The sequence below is a fragment of the Panthera leo genome, chromosome A1 (assembly GCF_018350215.1).
Source record: "Panthera leo isolate Ple1 chromosome A1, P.leo_Ple1_pat1.1, whole genome shotgun sequence".
NCBI lineage: Eukaryota > Metazoa > Chordata > Mammalia > Carnivora > Felidae > Panthera > Panthera leo.
In genome coordinates this window covers 233,980,004-234,000,551 of record NC_056679.1, presented here as the reverse complement: position 1 = coordinate 234,000,551, position 20,548 = coordinate 233,980,004, and the positions used below count along the sequence as shown (strand labels likewise).

The following is a 20,548-nucleotide window of genomic DNA, read 5'->3' as shown; positions in this document are numbered from 1 at the left end:
TGTATCCCGTGGATAAATGCCTAGTAGTGCAATTGTTGGGTCTAGGGTAGTTCTATTTTTAGTTCTTTGAGGAACCTCCATACTGTTTTCCAGAGTGGCTGCACCAGCTTGCATTGCCACCAACAGTGGAAAAGAGATCCTCTCTCTCCACATCCTCGCCAACATCTGTTGTTGCCTGAGTTGTTAGTGTTAGACGTTCTGACAGGTGTGAGGTGTTATCTCATTGTGGTTTTGATTTATATTTGCCTGATGATGAGTGGTGTTGAGCAGTTTTTCATGTGTCGGTTGGCCATCTGGATGTCTTCTTTGGAAAAGTGTCTGTTCATGTCTTTTGTCCATTTCTCCACTGGATTGTTTGTTTTTGGGGTGTTGAGTTTGATAAGTTCTTTATAGGTTTTGGATACTAAGCCTTTATCTGGTATGTCATTTGCAAATATCTTTCCTATTCTGTCGGTTGCCTTTTAGTTTTGCTGATTGTTTCCTTCACTGTGCAGAAGATTTTATTTTGATGAGGTCCCAGTAGTTCATTTTTGCTTTTGTTTCCCTTACCTCCAGAGACATGTTAAGAAGTTGTTGCAGCCAAGATCAAAGAGGTTTTTGGCTGCTTTCTCCTCGAGGATTTTGATGGCTTCCTGTCTTACATTGAAGTCTTTCATCCATTTTGAGTTTATTTTTGGGTGTGGTGTAAGAAAGTGGTCCAGGTTCATTCTTCTGCATGTCGCTGTCCAGTTTTCCCAGCACCACTTGCTGAAGAGACTGTCTTTATTCCATTGGATATTCTTTCCTGTCAAAGATGAGTTGGCCATATGTTTGTGGGTCCATTTCTGAGTTCTCTATTCTGTTCCATTGATAGGAGTGTCTGTTCTTGTGCCAGTACCATACTGTCTTGATGATTACAGCTCTGTAGTATAGCTTAAAGCCCGGGATTGTGATGCCTCCAGCTTTGGTTTTCTTTTCCAAGATTGCTTTGGCTATTCGGGGTCTTTTCTGGTTCCACACACATTTTTGGATGGTTCTAGCTCTGTGAAGAATGCTGGTGTTACTTTGATAGGGATTGCATTAGAATATGTAGATTGCTTTGGGTAGTATCGACATTCTAACAATATTTGTTCTTCCTATCCAGGAGCATGGAATCTTTTTCCATTTTTTTTGTGTCTTCTTCAGTTTCTTTCATCAGCTTTCTCTAGTTTTCAGTGTATAGATTTTTCACCTCTTTGGTGAGATTTATTCCTAGGTATTTTACGGTTTTCGGTGCAAGGGGAAGTCTTGTACACAAGCCAAGAGGATTGTAATGAGCTTCATTTCCTGCAACTAATGTTTGTTTTTTTTAACATTTGGGTGTCATCTTCCAAATGTACAATTCATATTCGTAAGCTGAATAAATAGGTTTTTTTCAACTACATGCCCAAAGGTCTCCAAAAGGAGTGTCTGTTCCCACTGCTGCCCTCGGGAGGCAGGAGACCACGCCCCCGGGGAGCTTCCTCATCCTGAACCGTGCCAGGTAACGGGGCCCACCTCCGAGCACGTTTCTCTGTTGAAATGAGGCGATGGGCACTCGGCACTTGCTGGCTAAGGAGACGAGCGGGGGATCCAGGTGGAGAATCACCGGCCAGGTACAAGCTTCACAAAGCACTGCCTGATTCAGGGCCAGCTCCTGCAGTGGAGGAGGACCTGGTGGCCCGGGGCAGGTGGCCTGGTGGCCTGAGACAAGCTCCGCCCCCTCCCTGAGTCTCGTGACAGGAGGCAGGCGAAGCAGAGACTGCCCCCACTTCCTCCCTTCCACACTGTACCCCTGAGGCTGAGACACCTCACCTGTCACCAGGACAGAGAACTCAGTGTCCCCCACGAGAGGCCGCCGTCGCACAGGGCACCTGCCGCTGGGTATTCATTCACCAACGTTCGCTCAGCAGAGGCTCGCAGACTACCCCCTGGGCACCAGGCACTGTCTTCGTGGGGCTGGCTGTCTGGAGGGAGGGGGGCTGACGGGAAGCAAAACGAACTAGCCGATGGACAGCATGTCGACGAACAGGTGCAATGCTGCTCGCACAGGTCTGCAGTGAGCGGGCGCGGCCTCAGGAGTTCAGCTGGTCAAAGAGCGTGGGGACCTCTCCGCTCTCCGACTTTCGGGCGACACTGGAGAACAGCCATACAGCTTCTGCTTTGACCCTTTGCGTGTCTCACGCTAGTGAAGGACTCCACTGGGATTGTCACCTTCAAAGTTGGCACAGCCAGCAGGTCGGAAACTAAACGAGCTCGGCCACAGATGAGCGAGCCCACAGATGAGCTCGGCCGCTGTTGGGCACTGTGAGAGGGACGAGGCTGCGGGGAGGAGGCTCCCCATCCATCCGACTCCTGGCTTTTGGCAGCTCCTGGGACCCAAACCCCAGAGACAGCAACGGTGACCCACGTGCTCAGACGTTCACTTAACCCGACGGCACGACGGTGGCATCAGAAATGGCACCTCCCCTGAAGTGAAGCCAGGAGCACGGGGAAAGCCCACCTTCCAAACAGATGGTGATGAATGAAGCCGCCCACTTTCTCACACCATCATCATCACCGGATATTATTACTCCTTAAACTTTTGTCACTCTGATGAGTGAAAAGTGGAATCTATGCGCGGGGCTGTCTACTGTAGGTCTTCTGCAAATTACCTCTTCATATCCTTTGTCTGCTTGCAAACTGCTCATCTTATTGATTTGTGGAGGCTATTTACATATGGACACAATGTGTCATCTACTACGTGTATATACGTAGGTGGTGAATATTGTCTCCCCATGTGTCAATTTGTTAAAAACCTTGGTCTTTCATCTTCATTCAATTGCTAAACTAGTATGAGCTTGTATACCTTTCCTGTTTATTCTCTGGGGTTTTCACCCATGGGTAATGATCTGACCTGCACAGAACGGCAGCATTAGTCTCAGCTCTCTCCCTGCTACACCTGATCTCTTCTTGTGGTCCTCTTGCACTGACGGGCATTTCAGTGTGGACTAGCTGAGGTGAAGTGAGCAGTATGGGTTACCCGGTTCCTGTCTGTCACTAATATTTTACTATTCAGTAGGTTGTATGACACAGGATTTCGGACAAATATCCTTCGTCGAGTTAAACAGGTTTCCCTTCCATTCTTAGCTTACTGTTGTTTTTCAAAATAAGGGATGAGTCTTGAATTTTATCAAACCGAGGTTTTAATTGTTCTCCTTTATCCTCTTAATATTTATAATTCCTATATAATTGTGTTAAACCATGTAAGTTCATAGCTGATGCATTTTACAACATGGATATATAATAAATACTATCTACGATATATGGAATAAGATAGGGCATCGTATAAAGTTTAGAAGTCCTCTTATTCCATGAATACATAATGATGAATCCATTTTGCAACTGCCTGCTCCTTCTGTTTCGCTAATATTCACTTAGATAGTCTTACATGAGTGGTTTCGCAACAACGTTTCCTTTTCTGTATGGACCCTTGTTTGTGGGGGGCCTCCCAGGTATGCCAGCATGGAATAATGGGGGAAACGTTCTGACTTTTTCTATAAAATGAATTTAACATAGGAAAGAGGTGTTTTCCTGGAAATGTGGCAAAGCCGACCTCAAAAATCTCCCTGGGCCCGGTGTCCACGTTGGGGGTGGTGTGGATGTGGGCACACCTCCAGCTGACTGTTTCTTCTTTCCATGGTTATTATTCCTGCCGACATTTTTCTCCTCTTCTTGAAATAATGCTGGTAACTTATGCTTTCCTGGGTGTTTTTATTTCAGCTGTTTTCAAACTGTTGGCACGAAAGGCAACGTGGTGTTCTTGTAAGCTTGAGAGTCTCTCCAGTGGTGTAATCGTCTTTTTCTCTCTTGAGTAGGTACCTGAGATTTGTCTATTTTATTGGTCTTTTCAAAAGCTTCCGAATTATTGATCACCTTAAATATATTTTCTATTTCATTGCTTTGTGTTCACTCGCATTTGTTAACTGATACCCACATCCCTTTATCCTATTCTGTCAATTTCCGATTGATGCTGTTATTAAAATTTCTTGTTTTTAAAGAAAATTTTTAATGTTTATTTTTGAGAAAGAGACAGAGAGACAGAGAGTGAGCAGGGGAGGGGCAGAGAGAGGGAGACAGAATCGGAAGCAGGCTCCAGGCTCTGAGCTGTCAGCACAGAGCCTGACACGGGGCTCGAACCCACCAACCGTGAGATCATGACCAGAGCCAAAGTCGGATGCTTAACTGAATGAACCACCCAGGCGCCCCCCAAAATTTTTTTTCCCCAAAATTTCTTAATATAAATGTAGACTTGCCAATTTCTTCTGTTGGTAACATTTCTTTGTTTTCAGTATTTTGCTTTAAGGTTAAAGTATGTCGTATGTTCTTACAAAATATGTTCTACAATTCATTGGTATAAAACCTATATTCGTGTTTTTCCCATTTAACATGTCTTGCTACAAACTCAATTTTATTTGATATTAATATTGATACACGTAATACCTATTATAATTAAAAACGCACATCCTCCTTGACCAACAAGTAGTACTTCCAGGAATTATCCTAGTCCACGTGCATGTGCAACATCTGAAATGAGACGTACGGTTATTCACTACAGATTTTTGGGTAGTAGCAAAACACTGGAACCACCCCCAGTGTCTGTTCACAGGGTCTGGTTAAAAGGACCCTCTGCACCTGGTAAAGGAATTGGAGCTCCTGGGGCATCTGAATGGCTCAGCAGGTTGAGCGTCCAACTCTTCATTTTGGCTCAGGTCATGATCCCCAGGTCCTGGGTTCAAGCCCCGTGGCGAACTCCTTGCTGACCATGGAGCCTGCTTAATATTCTTTCGGTCTCTCACTCTGCTCCTCCCCCACTCTCTTTCTCTCTCTCTCTCTCAAAATAAACTTTAAAAAATAGAAAAATAAGTTTTACAGAATGATTGGAGCTCCTGATGTACTGATAGGAAGTAATCTCCAAGCTCTATTATCAAATGAAAACAGATGGCAGCTGAACGTTCTGTACAGATGTCAGCATCTAATAGGGGGAACATTGACCCGTGTCTGTGCTGTGTAGGACACCTCCCTGGGAGGACAGTCTTCCCGCTGGTGGCCTCGGGGAGGAGGATAGGGCTGGAGGCGGCCCATTGACTGGAACCCCTCAAATACCAAGCCCTCTGCAAGTCGACCTCTTCAAAACACAAAAAAAACAAAAAAACCTACTTGCACCTCTCATTAGTATAGTCAGTCCCGTTTGTTATTTTGAGCTATTTGCGTTTTGTTTATTATGTTTCCTCAATCTCTAACTTCTTCCCCTCCCCCCCGTCCTAGTATAGTCAGTCCCATTTCTGTTATTTTGAGCTATTTGCGTTTTGTTTATTATGTTTCCTCATCTCTAACTTCTTCCCCTCCCCCCCGTCCTTGGTTGGACTCATACAATTTTGTGACTCTTTCCTCCAGCCCTTGGGAAGGCACAGTGCCTCTCTCGGTCTTCCTGCCATATTGGCAAGCGGGTCTCACTGGCGGAGCAGATGTGAGCCTGCACCTGTGTGTGTGTGACCCAACCCCAGGGGACGGAGCCAGACCTCCGGCATGCAACTCTCCAGCCCACGGTCTGTCTCCCGGGGAACCTGCGGAAACAAAAACACTGCTGAATCGGCCTTAATGCAAACTCCGGCCTCCCTCCCAGGCAGGCCGGTCTGGCTCACCTTGGCCTTCCCTCACCCACCCAGACTTGATGTCCCGGACATGCTGGGAGCAAAAGCCTGCATGGTCACGCATTGTATGTACTGTGTGACTCTTCTGCACGGGTGGCTTGTCTAACAGTTCGAAGAGCCCCCCGCCCCAAAATGTAAATGGATCCAATGCTATCAGTGAGAGATGACTGATTATTAAAAAGCGTAGCCGTCCACAGGTACTGAACAGACCCCTTTGCTGTGCGCTCTGGACTCTTGTGGTTGTCATTGTTTAAAACCGGTGGAACTACTTAGAAACTTTATTACCATTTTACTTTAAAAAGTGCAGTCCAGGAGCGCCTGGGTGGCTCAGTCGGTTGAGCGTCTGATTTCGGCTCAGGTCATGACCTCGCGGTCCATGAGTTCGAGTCCCGTGTCGGGCTCATTGCCGACAGCTCGGAGCCTGGAGCCTCCTTCGGATTCTGTGTCTCCCTCTCTCTCTGCCCCTCCCCTGCTCATGCTCTGTCCGCCTGCCCCCTTCAAACATAAACAAACATAAAAAGGTTTTTTTTTTAAAGTGCAGTCTTTCTCCAGACGCCAACAACAATCTTACAAAAAATCTAATCGGGACACAAATTTGCGTTATTTCCCAGGTGATTGGATACTTTTAATGCGAGGCCAACGTTTACCAGTTTCTGCTAGTTTTTCATCCACTAGTTTAAAGCAATCTTCACTACTGCAGTTTGGCTCTGAGGGCGGGAGGGACAGGGACTGGGGCCATATTTGCTGCTGCGGCCAGCTCCTGGGCTGTGCGTCCCTGGCCGCTTAGGAGATGCATCCTGAATGCCCCGCCCCCAAACCGAAGGAAGGAGAACGAGAGCACAGGAACCACGCACGGATGCTCGGTTGTAAGGGCCCCACCGTCGGGACCGACCGCACCACCGAGACTCAGCACCGTCCCAGGAGCAGACCGAGGGGGCAAAACCCACAATTTCAGCCGCTGCACACTTCACCCGCATGACCGGTCTCCCTTGATCAAAAGGTTTTACTCAATCCCAAAAGGAACCAAGGCCTGAGCCCAAAAGCCCAGGCTCCACCTTGAAAGGCTTGCTGGCCAGGGCTGTTTACACTCAGCATGTCTCACATGGTCACAAAGTCAGCGCTCAGCACCCCGATCGGGAGGGTGCTATCGCTATGCTCATTTCACAGATGAGGAAATGGAGGTCTGGTGACATTAAGAAACTTGCCCAGGGTCACACAGTCAGTAACCTACTGTGTCTGTCGTCTACGGCCACACGACGGTCACCCCAGCATCTGGGGGCTTGGACCATCTTGTCTCAGATTCTGTGGGCCAGGAATCTGGGTGTGGCTTGCGTGGGGGGGGGGGGGCCTGCAGCTTCAAGGCCTCTCCCGAGGCTGTGGGTCTCTCAAGGAGGGGCACAGACGGCGGTCACGCTTGCGGGGAGCATCGCACGACGAATAAACTTGTCACGTCACTACGTCATACACCTGAAACTAATGGAGAATTGCGTGTCAACTGTACTCAAATTTTTTTAAAAACTACAAAAAACAAAGACTCTGCTCGGGAAGGACCCACTTCCAAGCTCACGTACGTGGTTGTGGGCAGGATTCAGGCGCACAGGGCTGGAGGGACGGAAGGGCCTTCAGCGGTTCCTGTTCTCCACGTGGCGCTCACTCCATCGGTGACTGAGCCAGTGCGGGGAAGGGTCGGCACAGCAGGGCTGAAACTGCCATCCTCGGAAGGCGCCGGTACGAGGCCGGCCGTTGGTCGGCATCTGGAAATGTGGATTTGGGGAGTGTCTCCCCACCCTAACGCATAAGGAGGGTTTGCTGTGCCCGAACCGCTCACGCTGAAGATACACAGGGCACATGCTTTGTTGGTGGAGCTCTGGAGCTTTCCACGTGCCTGTGCGGCCCCGGTGTGGAGTCTCTCGTGAGCTTCCCCGGTAGACATTTCACACACGCCGTCCCGTCCTGCCGGGTGAGCCAAGCGTGTGCTGCGCGACTCCCCTGGGCCGGGGCTCTTGCACCATGGGGCCTGGTTTCTCCTGGAGGTCACCCCGTGCCCCCTTCCCTCTGAGTCTGTACTCCTTCCTGGTACGAATCGGGGCTGGGAGCCCAACCACAGTCTGAGTCCCGGGGAACCATGGAACCTAAGAATGGTCTTGGGACTCTGGACTCCGCCAGGGAGAGTTCTAGCAGGACAGAAGCCACCGCCTCTAAAACTCTACGTTAGAAGTACGTGTGCCATCCGTCCTGACTTGGAAGCCACTCACCAGGTCCAGCCTGAGCACACAGAGGGGGTGCCGGGGGCGGGATCACGGGGGGCAGTCTGGGAAGCGGTTACCCCCGGGGGTGGGCGGGGGAGACAGGATTCAATGTGAACGACTGCCTCCAGGGGCCCACCCTCCACGCCACGCCACTCACCACGCCACGCCACTCACCACGTGCCACAGATACCCAGAAGGGCAGCTGGAGATGTGTTTCCCGAGAAGCGCTGAGGACGTAATTGGATTTTCTGGTGTGAAACACGACCCACGGGGTCACAGGCGCCCTCTGGAGTCATAGGCATGGCACCCTTTCTGCGCCACTTAAATTTATTGACAAAGAAACATTTTTAAATGTTTACTCTTGAAAGAGCGAGAGAGCAGGGAAGGGGCGGCAAGAGAGGGGGACACAGAATCCGAAGCAGGCTTCAGGCTCTGAGCTGTCAGCACAGAGCCTGACGTGGGGCTCGAACCGACAAACTGTGAGCTCATGACCTGAGCCGAACGAAGTCGGACACTCACTTAACTGAGCCACCCACTCGCCCCCTTAAATTCATTTTCTGAATGTGTCCAACACTCCCATGGTTCAGTGTTCAAAATCTCCATCCTGACCTTGGGCCTCGGCCCACCTAGATCCCCTCCCACAAGGCAACCAGAACGGTCAACTTCTTCCGTACCCTTCCCGAGTCGGCTGACGCACTTTCCGAAGTTCGAGCGTGTGTAAGCATGTGTTTCTTCCTGCTCACACAAAGGGCGGCAGAGTAAACACACTTCGCGCACCCGGCCTTCGTCTCTTACGTTTCTTGGCGACCCCTTCATTTCTAGCACGTGCCCAGTGGTGGCTACGCCATGCTCGTTTCACCAGAGCCCCTCGTGGAATCCAGGGTCTTCCTGGTTTTCTGCTACCGTAAACGATGTCGCAGCGAATGGCACTGGGGACGCATGTTGCACATCTGCCGCCCTTTTTTAGGAACTTTCTTTTATTCGTCTCAATAGGGATTCCAAAGTTCAAAGGGCACAGAAGGTCTTCAGTGAAAAATCTGTCCTCCGGCCCACCTGCAAGAACAGCGATCCCCTGGCCCGTGGGTCCATCCAGAGGCGTCCCAGGCCTGCGCAACCTGGCGGTCCATGGACGAGAGCCCTTCTTCAGCCACATCTGCCACCTGCAATGCCTTCTTTCGGGAGAAGCCGTGCTGCCACATTGTTGATTAAAATTGGAGGAAAAACCTTCAGTGTAATTGTTCATGTCAGCAACACCTTTTTTTTTAAAGGGTCTCATCAGCCTTCGTCCAGCTTATTTTTCAGTAACAGGGATTTTAAATTAAAAAAAAATTTTTTTAATGTTTATTTATATTAGAGAGAGTGAAAGAGAGAGAGAGAGAGAGAGAGAGAGAGAGAGAGAGAGAGAGAGAATGAGCAGGGGAGGGGCAGAGAGAGAGGGAGACACAGAATCCAGAGCAAGCTGCAGGCTCCAGGCTCCGAGCTGTCAGCACAGAGCCCGATGCGGGGCTTGAACTCATGAACCACGAGATCATAACCTGAGCTGAAGTCGGATGCTTAAACGACTGAGCCACCCAGGCGCCCCTAAGTAACAGGGATTTTTAAAAACGTTCCTGCTCCCTGCACGTCTGTGCCTCTTCCTAGCTGCTTTTCCCTGTTTGCTCTGATCCCCGTATTCAGTGCCAGCAGCTGTTGCCAGGTGTCCCCGATCCCGGCCGTCTGGCCCTGATGAAGAGGGGGGCTCCGTGCCATCCGGGATGAGCAGCACTGAGTTGGAACAACCCGTCCTCTCTGCGGGGATGTGACAGGCTGTACCTTGAGAGATGCGGCAGGGAGGCCACTATCTTTAGGTCTTTTCTCTGGAGCTGGACAGGTTCCAGAACAGCGTCTTCCAATGATGTCAGCTGGGAAAGCGAGGTTCTGGCTGCCCCAAGCATGCTGGGAGTCGAGGGAAGAGGGGCGTGCAGACAGCCGCTCGCCCCCAGGCCAGCAGTGCGGAGGAGGGACCCCCGGAACCGGCCGCTCGCAAACCCGGCCAGGTCTGACACTTAGAACTCTGTGGGACGCAGGGACCGCCTCTCCGGGGTTCTGCCCTTGCTTCTGCGGAACCACCTGCCCATCTGCTTGCCAGCTTCCCGAACCGCACCATGCCGCACTCCCCTTCCCTGCGTTTAATTCCGTTCGTGTAGTTGTCCTCAGGTTTGGGAAGCAGCAAAATTGTACGTGTGGATTCAATTCACATCTCAACCCAGACAGACCCTAATTACTCTGTGCTTTGACGAAAGTGAAGTTTACATGCGACCAAAAAAAACTTAAGAGATTTTAAATAGCCTTAATTAAAAAACAAAACAAAACCATACACATATAAGTACGACACTTGTCCCTCTGCAGATTCCTTCATTTCTGGCAATTTCGAAAAGCGGCTAAAATCTTGAAAGTCACGACAGCATGGCTGCTGCACTGCGGACGGCCCGTTAAAAGGGATGTAATTCAAGGCAGAGACCCCCACGTACAGACCCAACTGGCTCTACTTCTGCTGGTCAAGACTTCTTTAAAAATTGGACTCCTGTCTTTTGTCACTTCTCCTGTGACATTACTGCTTCAGTTTTCTTACCTGTAAGTAAGGTTAGTCACACCCCTCCACCTCTATTAGGTTGTTGGATTAAATGAGCCACGAATTAGTAATCACTTTGGGTCTCAGGGCTCTACGCCAGTCACTGCCCTCCATCCAAAGGTCTGCGCCCTTGAAATGCTCTTTGCCAGCTGGCCCCGCGCTGCAGTGGGTCTGTAGGGGGCACCAGAGAGATACCGCAGGAAGCTGGCCTTGTGTCTCTGGGCTGTGGTGCCCTGGGTCCCCGGGCTTCTCCACTGGGAGTGACGCACTCAGACAGTAGAAGCCCGGGGGGGCAGGGGGGGGTGGCTGACATCTGCTGTACCGGTGTGACGTGTGTGTGTTTGTATGCGTGCAGGGCGTGTGTCCACAGACACATTTAATTCCTAGTTCTGTGTGGTTCGTAAGAAATGACCCCTCGTGGGGCGCCTGGGAGGCGCTCCGTCGGCTGAGCATCTGACTCTGGCTCAGGTCACAGTCTGTGAGTTCAAGCCCCACATCAGGCTCTGTGCTGACGGCTCAGAACCTGGAGGCTGCTTCGGATTCCGTCTTCCCCTCTCTCTGCTCCTCTCCCTCTCGCTCTCTCTCAAAAACAAGTAAACATATAAAAAAAAAATTTTTTTTTAAATAAAAAAGAAATGACGCCTCAGTAGCTATGCACACACCTACCTCCAGATCTTGGTTTCCAACCACCGTGCTCCATGAAAGCGGGGGCTCCCCAGGGGCGACTCCAGGACCTGGCATCTCACCGTATGAGAAAGCAGCATGACGGGTGCGTGTGCAAGGCCAGGGGGACCAACTCAGGAAGCGACTGAGGGAAAGGGTCCCCTGCAGCGCCTGCCTGAAGTGTATCACCTGCAGGCTGGGAACCACGGTGCCCCAGGGGCCCAGGTGAGCCCCCAGCCAAGCCCACACCTCCTGTGACCCGACCGACTGGACCCTCTGGCACAAGGAGGGCGAAGCCCACAGGAACGCTTTGTGACACCTTCACGCTACAAGTCCTTTGACCAGCTAAGAATGCGTGAATTCTACCATTTCCATCTGCCCAAAAGGAAATTTAGTCCTTCCGCCTCCTGAAGACTGAAACGGGTCATTCGCACATACACATCGTCATCAACGATTTATTTAAACGTTCCAAGGATCCCAACCCCATTTAAAGACTAAAACCACAACATGCCCCATTCAATAAAAGCACACAAAACTCTCATAGTACCACAGCCCACGAGACAGCTCTTCCTCTGAGAAAAGTTTATTTGACTTTTATTACGAAGGCACACAAGTCATCTGAGGCTTCAGATATTAGCCCACCGCATGTGAACGTCACACTGTTAACGTGCAACTTCACAGCTATTAAGGTTTACAAAACGGTCTTCCAACGATTCAGGAGTTAGATTCTTTCTATAAATAATAATTAAAACAATAATTAAGCCCAATAGAGGCGTAACAAAAGGGACCTGAAAATTCCTTCAAGGGCAGTTTTGTTTCTCGATAGAAGTTTAAGACCTTAACGGTGAGAGTCTACGACTGCCTGAAACACGCACCATGGGCCAGCTTTGCCAAAGAAACCGTAAACGGGCTAAAAAAGTATCGTGAAAGCAGCACTGAGGTCATTTACAGACTGTTCTATCATTTCCACCAGTTTTCAAAAGTATGCACTTTGTGGGTCAGAAGCTCCGGGTTTGGCTCTGGGCACCCAGGTGGAGGCCTCCTCACCGGGGCAGGGCGCCCTCGGCCGGGTCGGGGCCCGGGGCCGCGTCCACGCTGGCGCTGGCGGCCGGCTCCACGTCGTGTTCGGCCCCGGCCTCCTCGGCCTCCGGCGGCCCCGAGCCACCCGCGCTCTCAGGCGCCAGGACGGCCCCTTCCTTCTTCTTCTCCGCCAGCACCTCCAGCCCCATCATCCTGAGATAATGAAGCCGTTCGTTCTTGGGCACAAAAGTCCGAATGGAGGCCTTTCCCCGCCATCCACATAACACGATGGGACACTGGAGGGTGTCCGGTTTCCTACGAACAAGATGGCTGTGCGTGAGCGTTAAGCGTCCTACCTTCATCTAGAGAGGGGAACACGCAGCCTCTCCAGAAACAACATGCCTAAACCCCGGGGGGGCATTTTAGTCTGTGATCCTACGGAAGGTTTTCTCAAAGGCCGATCAGCAACTTCCTCACGTCCTAAATATCCTCGACATCCTCGCGTTGGCCGGTTTTTCTTTCTACAAGCTCCCAGTGGAGTAAGCCCCAAATCCAGAGTTCACACACACTTCCGATGCCAGAATCTCTAGATTCTTCCAGCTGCTCAAATGCGAACACGGGTCACACCTCACACCACCGACAACAGGCACGGCTGCCTGGGGCCTCCCCGCCCATCGTCGGAGACGAGGCTCCTTGCAGGTTGCGGAGCCGGGCCTGGAGCCCACAGCCCTTCCTCGCCACCCTCAGCGCTTCCCCTACCTCGGTCCAGGTGACCCCGAGTCTCCTTGGCCCCCCGACCCCGCAGAGCAGCGTGGGGCCCCCATGCACCGTGCTCACTTGTTTCCAGCCCGCTGGGTCACCGCCTCCTGCAGTCCGGGGATCCGCCTCAGACCCCTGCCCACCCGCTGGCCTTTCCTCGGCTGACCTGGCAGTGACTGTCCCGCCCCCGTGTCCCTGACGAGCACTACGCAATCATCACTGCCTTTCAAACGAGACTCTGGTCTGGTTTTGTGGCTCCTAAAGCCCCGCTCCATTAACCCCACGTCCCACCGCCGTGCGACGCCAGGCATCAGTGACGTGGGCAGAGAGAGAAACACACTCTAGGTTAAAAAAGCAAACAGGGAGGCTTCCGGGTGGCTCGATCAGTTGAGCGTCCAACTTCGGCTCAGGTCACGATCTCACCGTCCGTGAGTTCGAGCCCCGCGTCGGGCTCTGGGCTGACAGCTCAGAGCATGGAGCCTGTTTCAGATTCTGTGTCTCCCTCTCTCTCTCCCCCTCCCCTGCTCGCTCACTCTCTCTCTCTCTCAAAAATAAATATTGGGGCGTCTGGGTGGCTTAGTCGATTAAGCGTCCGACTTCGGCTCAGGTCATGATCTGACGGGTCTGTGAGTTCGAGCCCCGCGTCGGGCTCTGCACTGACAGCTCAGAGCCTGGAGCCTGCTTCGGATTCTGTGTCTCCCTCCCTCTCTGCCCCTCCCCTGCTCATGCTCTGTCTCTCAAAAATTAACATTGAAAAATAAATAAAAACAAACAAACAGAAAAAGGGGCTGAACCAACACGAGACACAAGCCACTACCAAGAGAGGGAAGGACACCCGTGTCCGTCTCTCCAGGGGGGTGGTGGGGGGCGGGGAAACGTGGACAGCACATTGGTAAGAAGGATGAGAGGAATCGACCGGAATTCCCAAACTCCCACCTGCTTTTTCTGTACTTTCTCCCCAGTAATCCCCGCAGCTGTCTTTCCGCTCGTACAACAGGTCAGACGGGAGAAGCACCTGGCGTCACTACTGCTAAAGACCACATCCGGGTCCTTGTCTGAGCGGTTCTGCGAAACCGCCCCCTGTTCCTGACACCGCTGGCCCTTCCTTTTTCCTTTCCGTGGACCTTCCGGGGGTCCGGGAGCGGGCGAGGCGTCCCCCACCTAAACCACCTCCTGGCCCGGCTGCGCCAGGAAAGCCCATCTCCGTCGTGCACAGAAGACACCTGGCAAGTGAGGTCGACACGGGCGCTCCGCGGCTCGGCGTGTGCCTGGGTCTCCTCTGTCCTGCTTCGTGCCTCTCCCTTTTGTCCCCGTTTCACAGATGCGGACCTCGGATGCTGGCCCAAGAGCCCGCGAACCCTGGTTCCCGTCTACACCGCCCCCCGGAGCTCTGGCACCGTGCTTGTGGCGGACGCGGCATCGACACGCTCGGGCCCCGAAGGTCCACACCTGGGACTCTGAGTCCCCTCGCTTCCCAAAGTGTGTGAGCGGCGGCCTGCCAGCGTCTCCAGCACCTTCCGACCCAGCAGATGAGCTCTGCCCTCGCTTCCCCCTTCATCAGACAACACCTGCCCCGTCAAAAGCCAGAAGCCAACCCACGAGCTCCCACGCCTTGGCCCCCACAACCCACCTTGTCTGCACCAGCCCCAGACGCACCAACCCTTGGTCCCCAGCACCCGCCTCCCACCTCCCCTGCTGCCCGATGCCGCACATGCTTGGGCCACCGTCTTCACAGCAGCCGGAGGCCGTGGAGACCATGCAGGGTGCTGGGGCCTGGCCCACCTCTGCAAGCTCCATCCAGGCTGCCTTCCGGCCCGTTCCATCCCCAGGACGGGTGCTTCTCGGCCTCGTCACCACCCAGAGTCAGGCCAAACACCACCTCCCCGAACACGGCCCGTGGCCCCACCTAAGCTCTCCTGCAAACCCCTCTCCAGCCCCGTGTTCTTCCTCCTCCTGGAAGAGGGGTTTTACTTGAGAAAGCGGCCCTGGGTGCAAATCCTCACTCCCCTCTACCTAGCGAGGCGCGTTGGCCACGCCCCCTGCGCTCCTCGCCCCGCTTCCAGCAAGTGCTGCCCACGGGACCTAGTGTCCACGGGCACCCGAGGGCCGCCAAGGAACAGCAGTCAGTGAGTGAGCTGTCTGTCTGCTTCAGCGAAACCCCACACCCTGCCTTCAAACAACGCTGCCTGACGCGTGACAAGAAACCCGCAGACACTGGCCGACCCCTCGGTAGAGACAGGACTTCACGTCTCCTGACTGTTCAACCTGTATGCTCCTTCTGCGGGAGACAGAAATCAGAGCTAGATTTCCCAGGCACAGGGAGAAAGTTCTATATGTTTAATTCTCTAGGTAGAAGCTGAACGTTCTAGGAGAAGATGACGTACCGGAACACTTGTCCTCAAGTTCCCACAAGGCCATCTTCAGGAGCACGTTCCCGACAGGCCCCACGGCCACCCACAGACCCCCCCCACCCTCCGCTGACAGGAGCTCCCGCACTTACGTGGGGTCCGGCTCGTACTTCAGGACGATGCTCCCCTTGGCTGGAAAAGAGACAGACAAGTGTGGGCCAGGCTGCCGGTCAACGGACGCCGTCTGCGTGTCTGGCTCTGTGGACGGCCAGCAACACACAGCCTGCACTCCTGGCCTCGAGGACCTCCGTGCGGAGAAGGGGACTCTTTGTACCCGGACACGCAGAGCCTTTGGCAAGCCCGGCACCGAGTGGGCGGTCCACGCAGCCTGGCGGAGGACGGGTGGGACCCTCAGGCATTTCCGGGAAGCCTCTCTGTCACTCTCAGCAGCAGGGGGATGGGGAAAACTACGGGTTAATCCTCCAAATTTGAGACGAAACACGTAACTGCTCCAACTTCCAGAAACAGCATGACACACGCGTGAAAACCGTCAACAACGAGACTGCCACCACCCCCCTGCAGGATGAAGACGAAGAAGAAAACAAGACGGTGCCCTCGTCCCTGCGATCGCGTCAACTTCAGGTGCGGCTCCCGCCCGAGACCACGGGACACCGCGTCCACCCAGCACGTTTTACGCCCTTCCGTTCCGAACAGAAAACACAGAACCCCAGAACCACAGTAACTTCGTGGGTGCAGTGTGTGTGCAAACTGAGCCAGAAACAGTGAACACGTAATAAACAACAAGAATGAAAAGAAAAGTTAGCACCTCTGGTGGGATTATTTTTATTCTTAGGTGAAAACATCACCACAATAACTTGAAGTGGAAAGTTTATGAAATACCCAAACAACATGACCAACAACCCTTTTTGGCGGGCTAGGAAAGCAGCCTGCTTCGAGCTGGCTGATTCAATGCCAAATGAACCTGACGGCCTGTGCTGGTGAGTGCCCTGTGCCTCCGCACAGGACGGCCAGGCCCCAGCACCCACAGAGCGCCCTCCCTCCCCCCATGAAGGCCTGGGGAAGCAGGGCGATGTAACGGATGCCTCTGACCCTCGGCGTGCTAAGACACCAATCCCATTTCCACAGAGCCCTCTGGAAAACGACAGTGAAAAGAAAGCCACACTGTATTAAACGTAAGACGGAAAAAGACCTAAGCAGCTTGAACACCGACATCCTCACTGTCTCTATAAGAGCAAATTATGCTTCTATGCAAGTTAAACTGCTTACCCAAGTCCTTGGCTTGGCTGTAGGTCTCACTGCTAAGTTTTCTAAAAAATGGGTTTTCCTGGGTTAACAGAATTTTAACATCTTCCATTGACACCGTGATAATTCTTGAATTAATAAATGGATACAACGTGTATATTCCCTGTGGGGAATAAAGAGACGCCACCATTATGAACGGTAATAATCACCCACCGTCCCCAGGGCCTTTCCACGTGCCACGCCCAAGCCTCCCCTCACCACAGCCCCTGGAGAAGGTGTAAGCGAACGCGCCCAGGGGAGTCAAAGAAGCCGGCAGGGCTCTATTCGCCCGGACCCATCGGACTAGCTGAGCAACAGCCGTCTGCCACAGAGCACGGCAGCTCAGCTCACGGCTGCTGCTACCCAAGCCTCTTTCCCAAATTACCTCCTGCGCTAACCGAAAAGCACAGTCAAACTCTTCGCCACTGTTATTCCGACACCAGACTTTTATCCCAGTGTTTATAACCTGTCGGTCAAGACACAAGACGAAACACGTGTGACCAAAAGCCAAAGAGTCGATTAAAATACTCCCTTCCAGCACAAGGCAGAGCCGCGAGGACGGCAAAGCTGTGGAAGTCGTGGGGTCGGAGCAGGGGTTCTCCTAGCCTGACGCTCTCAAATGGTGTCGCTTTTAGGTGGCTTAGATCGACTAACAATCACAACCGACGTGAAAACCAGCAAAAGCTCTGAAAACGCAGGGACACGACACACCCATTCCATGGGCCGTCAAGAGCAAGGAGGCCGTCGCCCTGGAAAACACTAGGGGACTCCCGAGCGAGCAGAGTAGAAGGGCGGAAATGAGGTGTCAGCATTGGTTCGGAAGCAACTTAGATGTCGTGCGCCTGCAGACCACACCCGGAGACCTGCCAGGGAGGAAGCAGTTGGGAAAGGAGCAGAGCAATGAAGGCAGGGCCTAGGGGCAGACACACGGAGGACGACAGAAGGGCCCGTAACAGCAAGAGCGCCCAGGAGCAGCAGCCGGAGCTGTGGACGCCCCGTTCCGTCCCGAGGACACGCCCACCGAGCGCAGCCCGCACCTGCTGGGCCGGGCTCGGGGCCCCTGTGCGAGCCACCCCGGAAGCGGACCCAGCCGGGCCGTCCGGCAGTCCCACGCACGGCGTACCTTCACCCTCTCGCTGTTATTCAGCAGGACGTTCCTCAGCTCCTTGGAGACCATGTACAGTTGCCTTTTCTTCCCTTCTGTGGTTCGAGTCAACAAATTCATCTTCGGGAACGAAGGATCCAATGCGTAAAATTTCCTACGCACAAGACAGAGCTGCTGACGAGTTCGGTTCAAGTGTGACAGACGGTCTCCAAGCAGGATGCTCTTCCCCGACAGAATTCGGTTTCAAGACTGTGGCTTACGGCACTCGCTCTGCTGTGCGGTCCTGTCTCCCAAGCTCGATCGAGTTCACCCAAAACCCCAGGCAAGTTTTACTTGCGGCACAACTAGACCAGGGACGTGGGCAGACAAGTGCGAGGCCTCTCCGTCACCTGCTGCTCCAGTGACCAGGACCTGAGAGAACACCTCTGCTACTTGAGAAACGCCCTAAGGGGCAGACCCAAGAGGAGGACCGATCACCCACATGCAGCACAAGTGCCCACCGTGGGAAATGTATACTGACGGGAAGATGAACGGCGGGAGCTGTTTACCCTCAACCTTTCCTCTCTGTTCCGCTTGGAGGTTTCCAATCAGGGTCCCCAACCTCCCACCCAGACCCACTCTTCTCCCCTTCCCACACGGGGGCCCAGGCAGGCAGCCCCCCCATCTGGAAGCCTAGCTGGGTCACGGACATTCGGGGCCCACAGTGCCCCCCACCCCCCGGCCCCGGGCACTTCTCGGTCGCCGGCCGCTTACACTGAAGTGCGTGGTGAACACTCCCTAGGATTTCACCCGGCTCTAGTGTGCGGTTACGTGGAAGGAGATACTACACACGACTAAATAAAAGGCACGATGAAATGCGATCAGTTACACATTTATGATGAGAATTTAGAAGCCTGAATTAATTCTTACTGGATCGGTGGAAATAACGGGTCATCTTCAGGAATAAACACGAACGGGTCTTCTTTAAATCCAAACAACTTCATCTTCTTGGATGGAGGAGGGCTGAAGACAGAGGCAGGAGAAACACCACCCAGGTCGGAGGGGAGCATCGGACGCCAGCAGCCCACTCTCCACCCCCCGCCCAGCCCTCCTCCTCGGCCTGCGCAGCACGGGCCCCCCGCACACAGGCTCTGCAGGGACCCGCACCCCGTCAAGCACAGCGGAGCCCACACTGCACCACCTCCAGGAGGCCACGTGAGCCAAGGGGCCGGGAAGACACGAGGACGTCAGGGACCAGACGGATGCCCTCTTCTTACCCACACACTCCGTCTTTCTTACTTCCGTTGTTCTCTACGTTCTCAGCTCTTTCCGTGATCTCTGTGTCGTCAATTCCACCGACCGGTTTACTCTCCAGCTCGGCGGGGTCCGTGGGGCCCGACCGCACGGGCTCTCTGGGCTCGCCCTGCAGCTGCAACGGGCACAAGTGTGTTTACACTCCGAGGGCAAGCCACTCTGCACTGCCACAGGAAAACTAACACTCGGCACCCGAGGTGCATCCTGTTTTTCTACAGCATTTTATATGTGAAAGACAAGAGAATTTTTTGCAACTATCTGAAATCTATTTGCTATGATGAACAGAATTCACGGGCATGGTTTCTTTCGAAGTTCTGACTTGGGCTCAGGTCGTGATCTCATGGTTTGTGGGTTCAAACCCTGCATCAGGCTCTGTGCTGACACTGGGGAGCCTGGAGCCTGCTTCGTATTGTGTCTCCCTCTCTCTGTCCCTCCTCTGCTCGCACTCTCTCTTGCTGTCTCTCAAAAATAAACAAAAACATTAAAAAAAATAAAATAATTTAAAAAACATGCCCCCCAAATTCACGAAGCTCTAAAGCAGACGAGCTGGTGGGACTCATGCTGTGCAACACTGCCTCCCAGAAAAATGTTTAATTTAAAAGTAAAAAACAAGGGTGCCCGGATAGCTCAGTCGGTTAAGCATCTGACTTCAGCTCAGGTCATTATCTCACAGTTCGTGGGTTCAAGCCCCGCGTCAGGTTCTGTGCTGACAGCCCAGAGCCTGGAGCCTGCTTCGGATTCTGTGTCTCCCTCTCTCTCTGCCACTCCCCAACTCATGCTCTGTCTGTCAAAAATAAATAAATGTTAAAAAAAAATAAAAAATAAAGAAAGTAAAAAAACAGCCACCCAAACCCCCTGCCCAGGCTGCCTATGCCCTGCCCACCCCTGTTGGGCTCCTGGAAACGCGGCCCTGCCCTTCACAGCCTGTCTCAAGTGCCCCTTCCCCACGGGCCACCTCTGCATACTGTCAACGCTCGAGTCGAGCCTCACTTGGCCAGCACACCTGCCCTGGCTGGGATTCCAGCCGTGTTTACGGGCCTCACTTCTACACCGGGGCGCCTGAGGACGAGGCACCGGCGTCCTCAGCACGGCCCCAGCAGCGCTGAGCTGTGCTCGTGTGCAGGGCAGGTGAACGAAACACAGCGACTCAATGAAAAGGAAGAAGGAACTGAAAAAACAACAGAAAAGGAAAACAGCAGTAACGCTAAACGAGCAAGTGACGCCACGCCGGAGCAGGCAGATCGGAGGCGAGTTCGACGCCCATCCACGTAGGCTGCGCCGGCACAAGAGTGTCCACGCGGCACGTGGCGAGGCCACGTACCGTGTCACACGACAGGCCCTGCACCTGCACAGCGCCGCGGCCGTGGGCCACGCGCACTTTCTCACCACTTCAGAGGTGACCAGGGCAGGGAAGAGGCATCTCAGAGTGTAAGTTCACACGGTTTTAAAAACCGCACAAAAGCATGTAAAATAATTCATTCATAGTTTGTTGTATGATTACCACAGAA

The 20,548-nt window shown here is 53.1% G+C and overlaps 1 protein-coding gene across 1 annotated transcript in view; it reads right to left on the bottom strand.

Moving 5' to 3' along the window:
• Positions 1–11,780: 11,780 nt before the first annotated feature.
• The window catches only part of NSUN2 (NOP2/Sun RNA methyltransferase 2), a 28,336-nt gene continuing 19,568 nt past the window's right edge, over positions 11,781–20,548 (bottom strand). The window contains exons 13-19 of the mRNA XM_042953470.1: positions 19,004–19,155; positions 18,657–18,749; positions 17,766–17,901; positions 17,028–17,108; positions 16,628–16,766; positions 15,493–15,532; positions 11,781–12,548 (exon numbers count right to left, since the gene is read on the bottom strand). Coding sequence (XP_042809404.1) covers positions 12,257–12,548; positions 15,493–15,532; positions 16,628–16,766; positions 17,028–17,108; positions 17,766–17,901; positions 18,657–18,749; positions 19,004–19,155 — 933 coding nt within the window. The 3' untranslated portion in view covers positions 11,781–12,256. The remainder of the gene's footprint in view (positions 12,549–15,492; positions 15,533–16,627; positions 16,767–17,027; positions 17,109–17,765; positions 17,902–18,656; positions 18,750–19,003; positions 19,156–20,548) is intronic.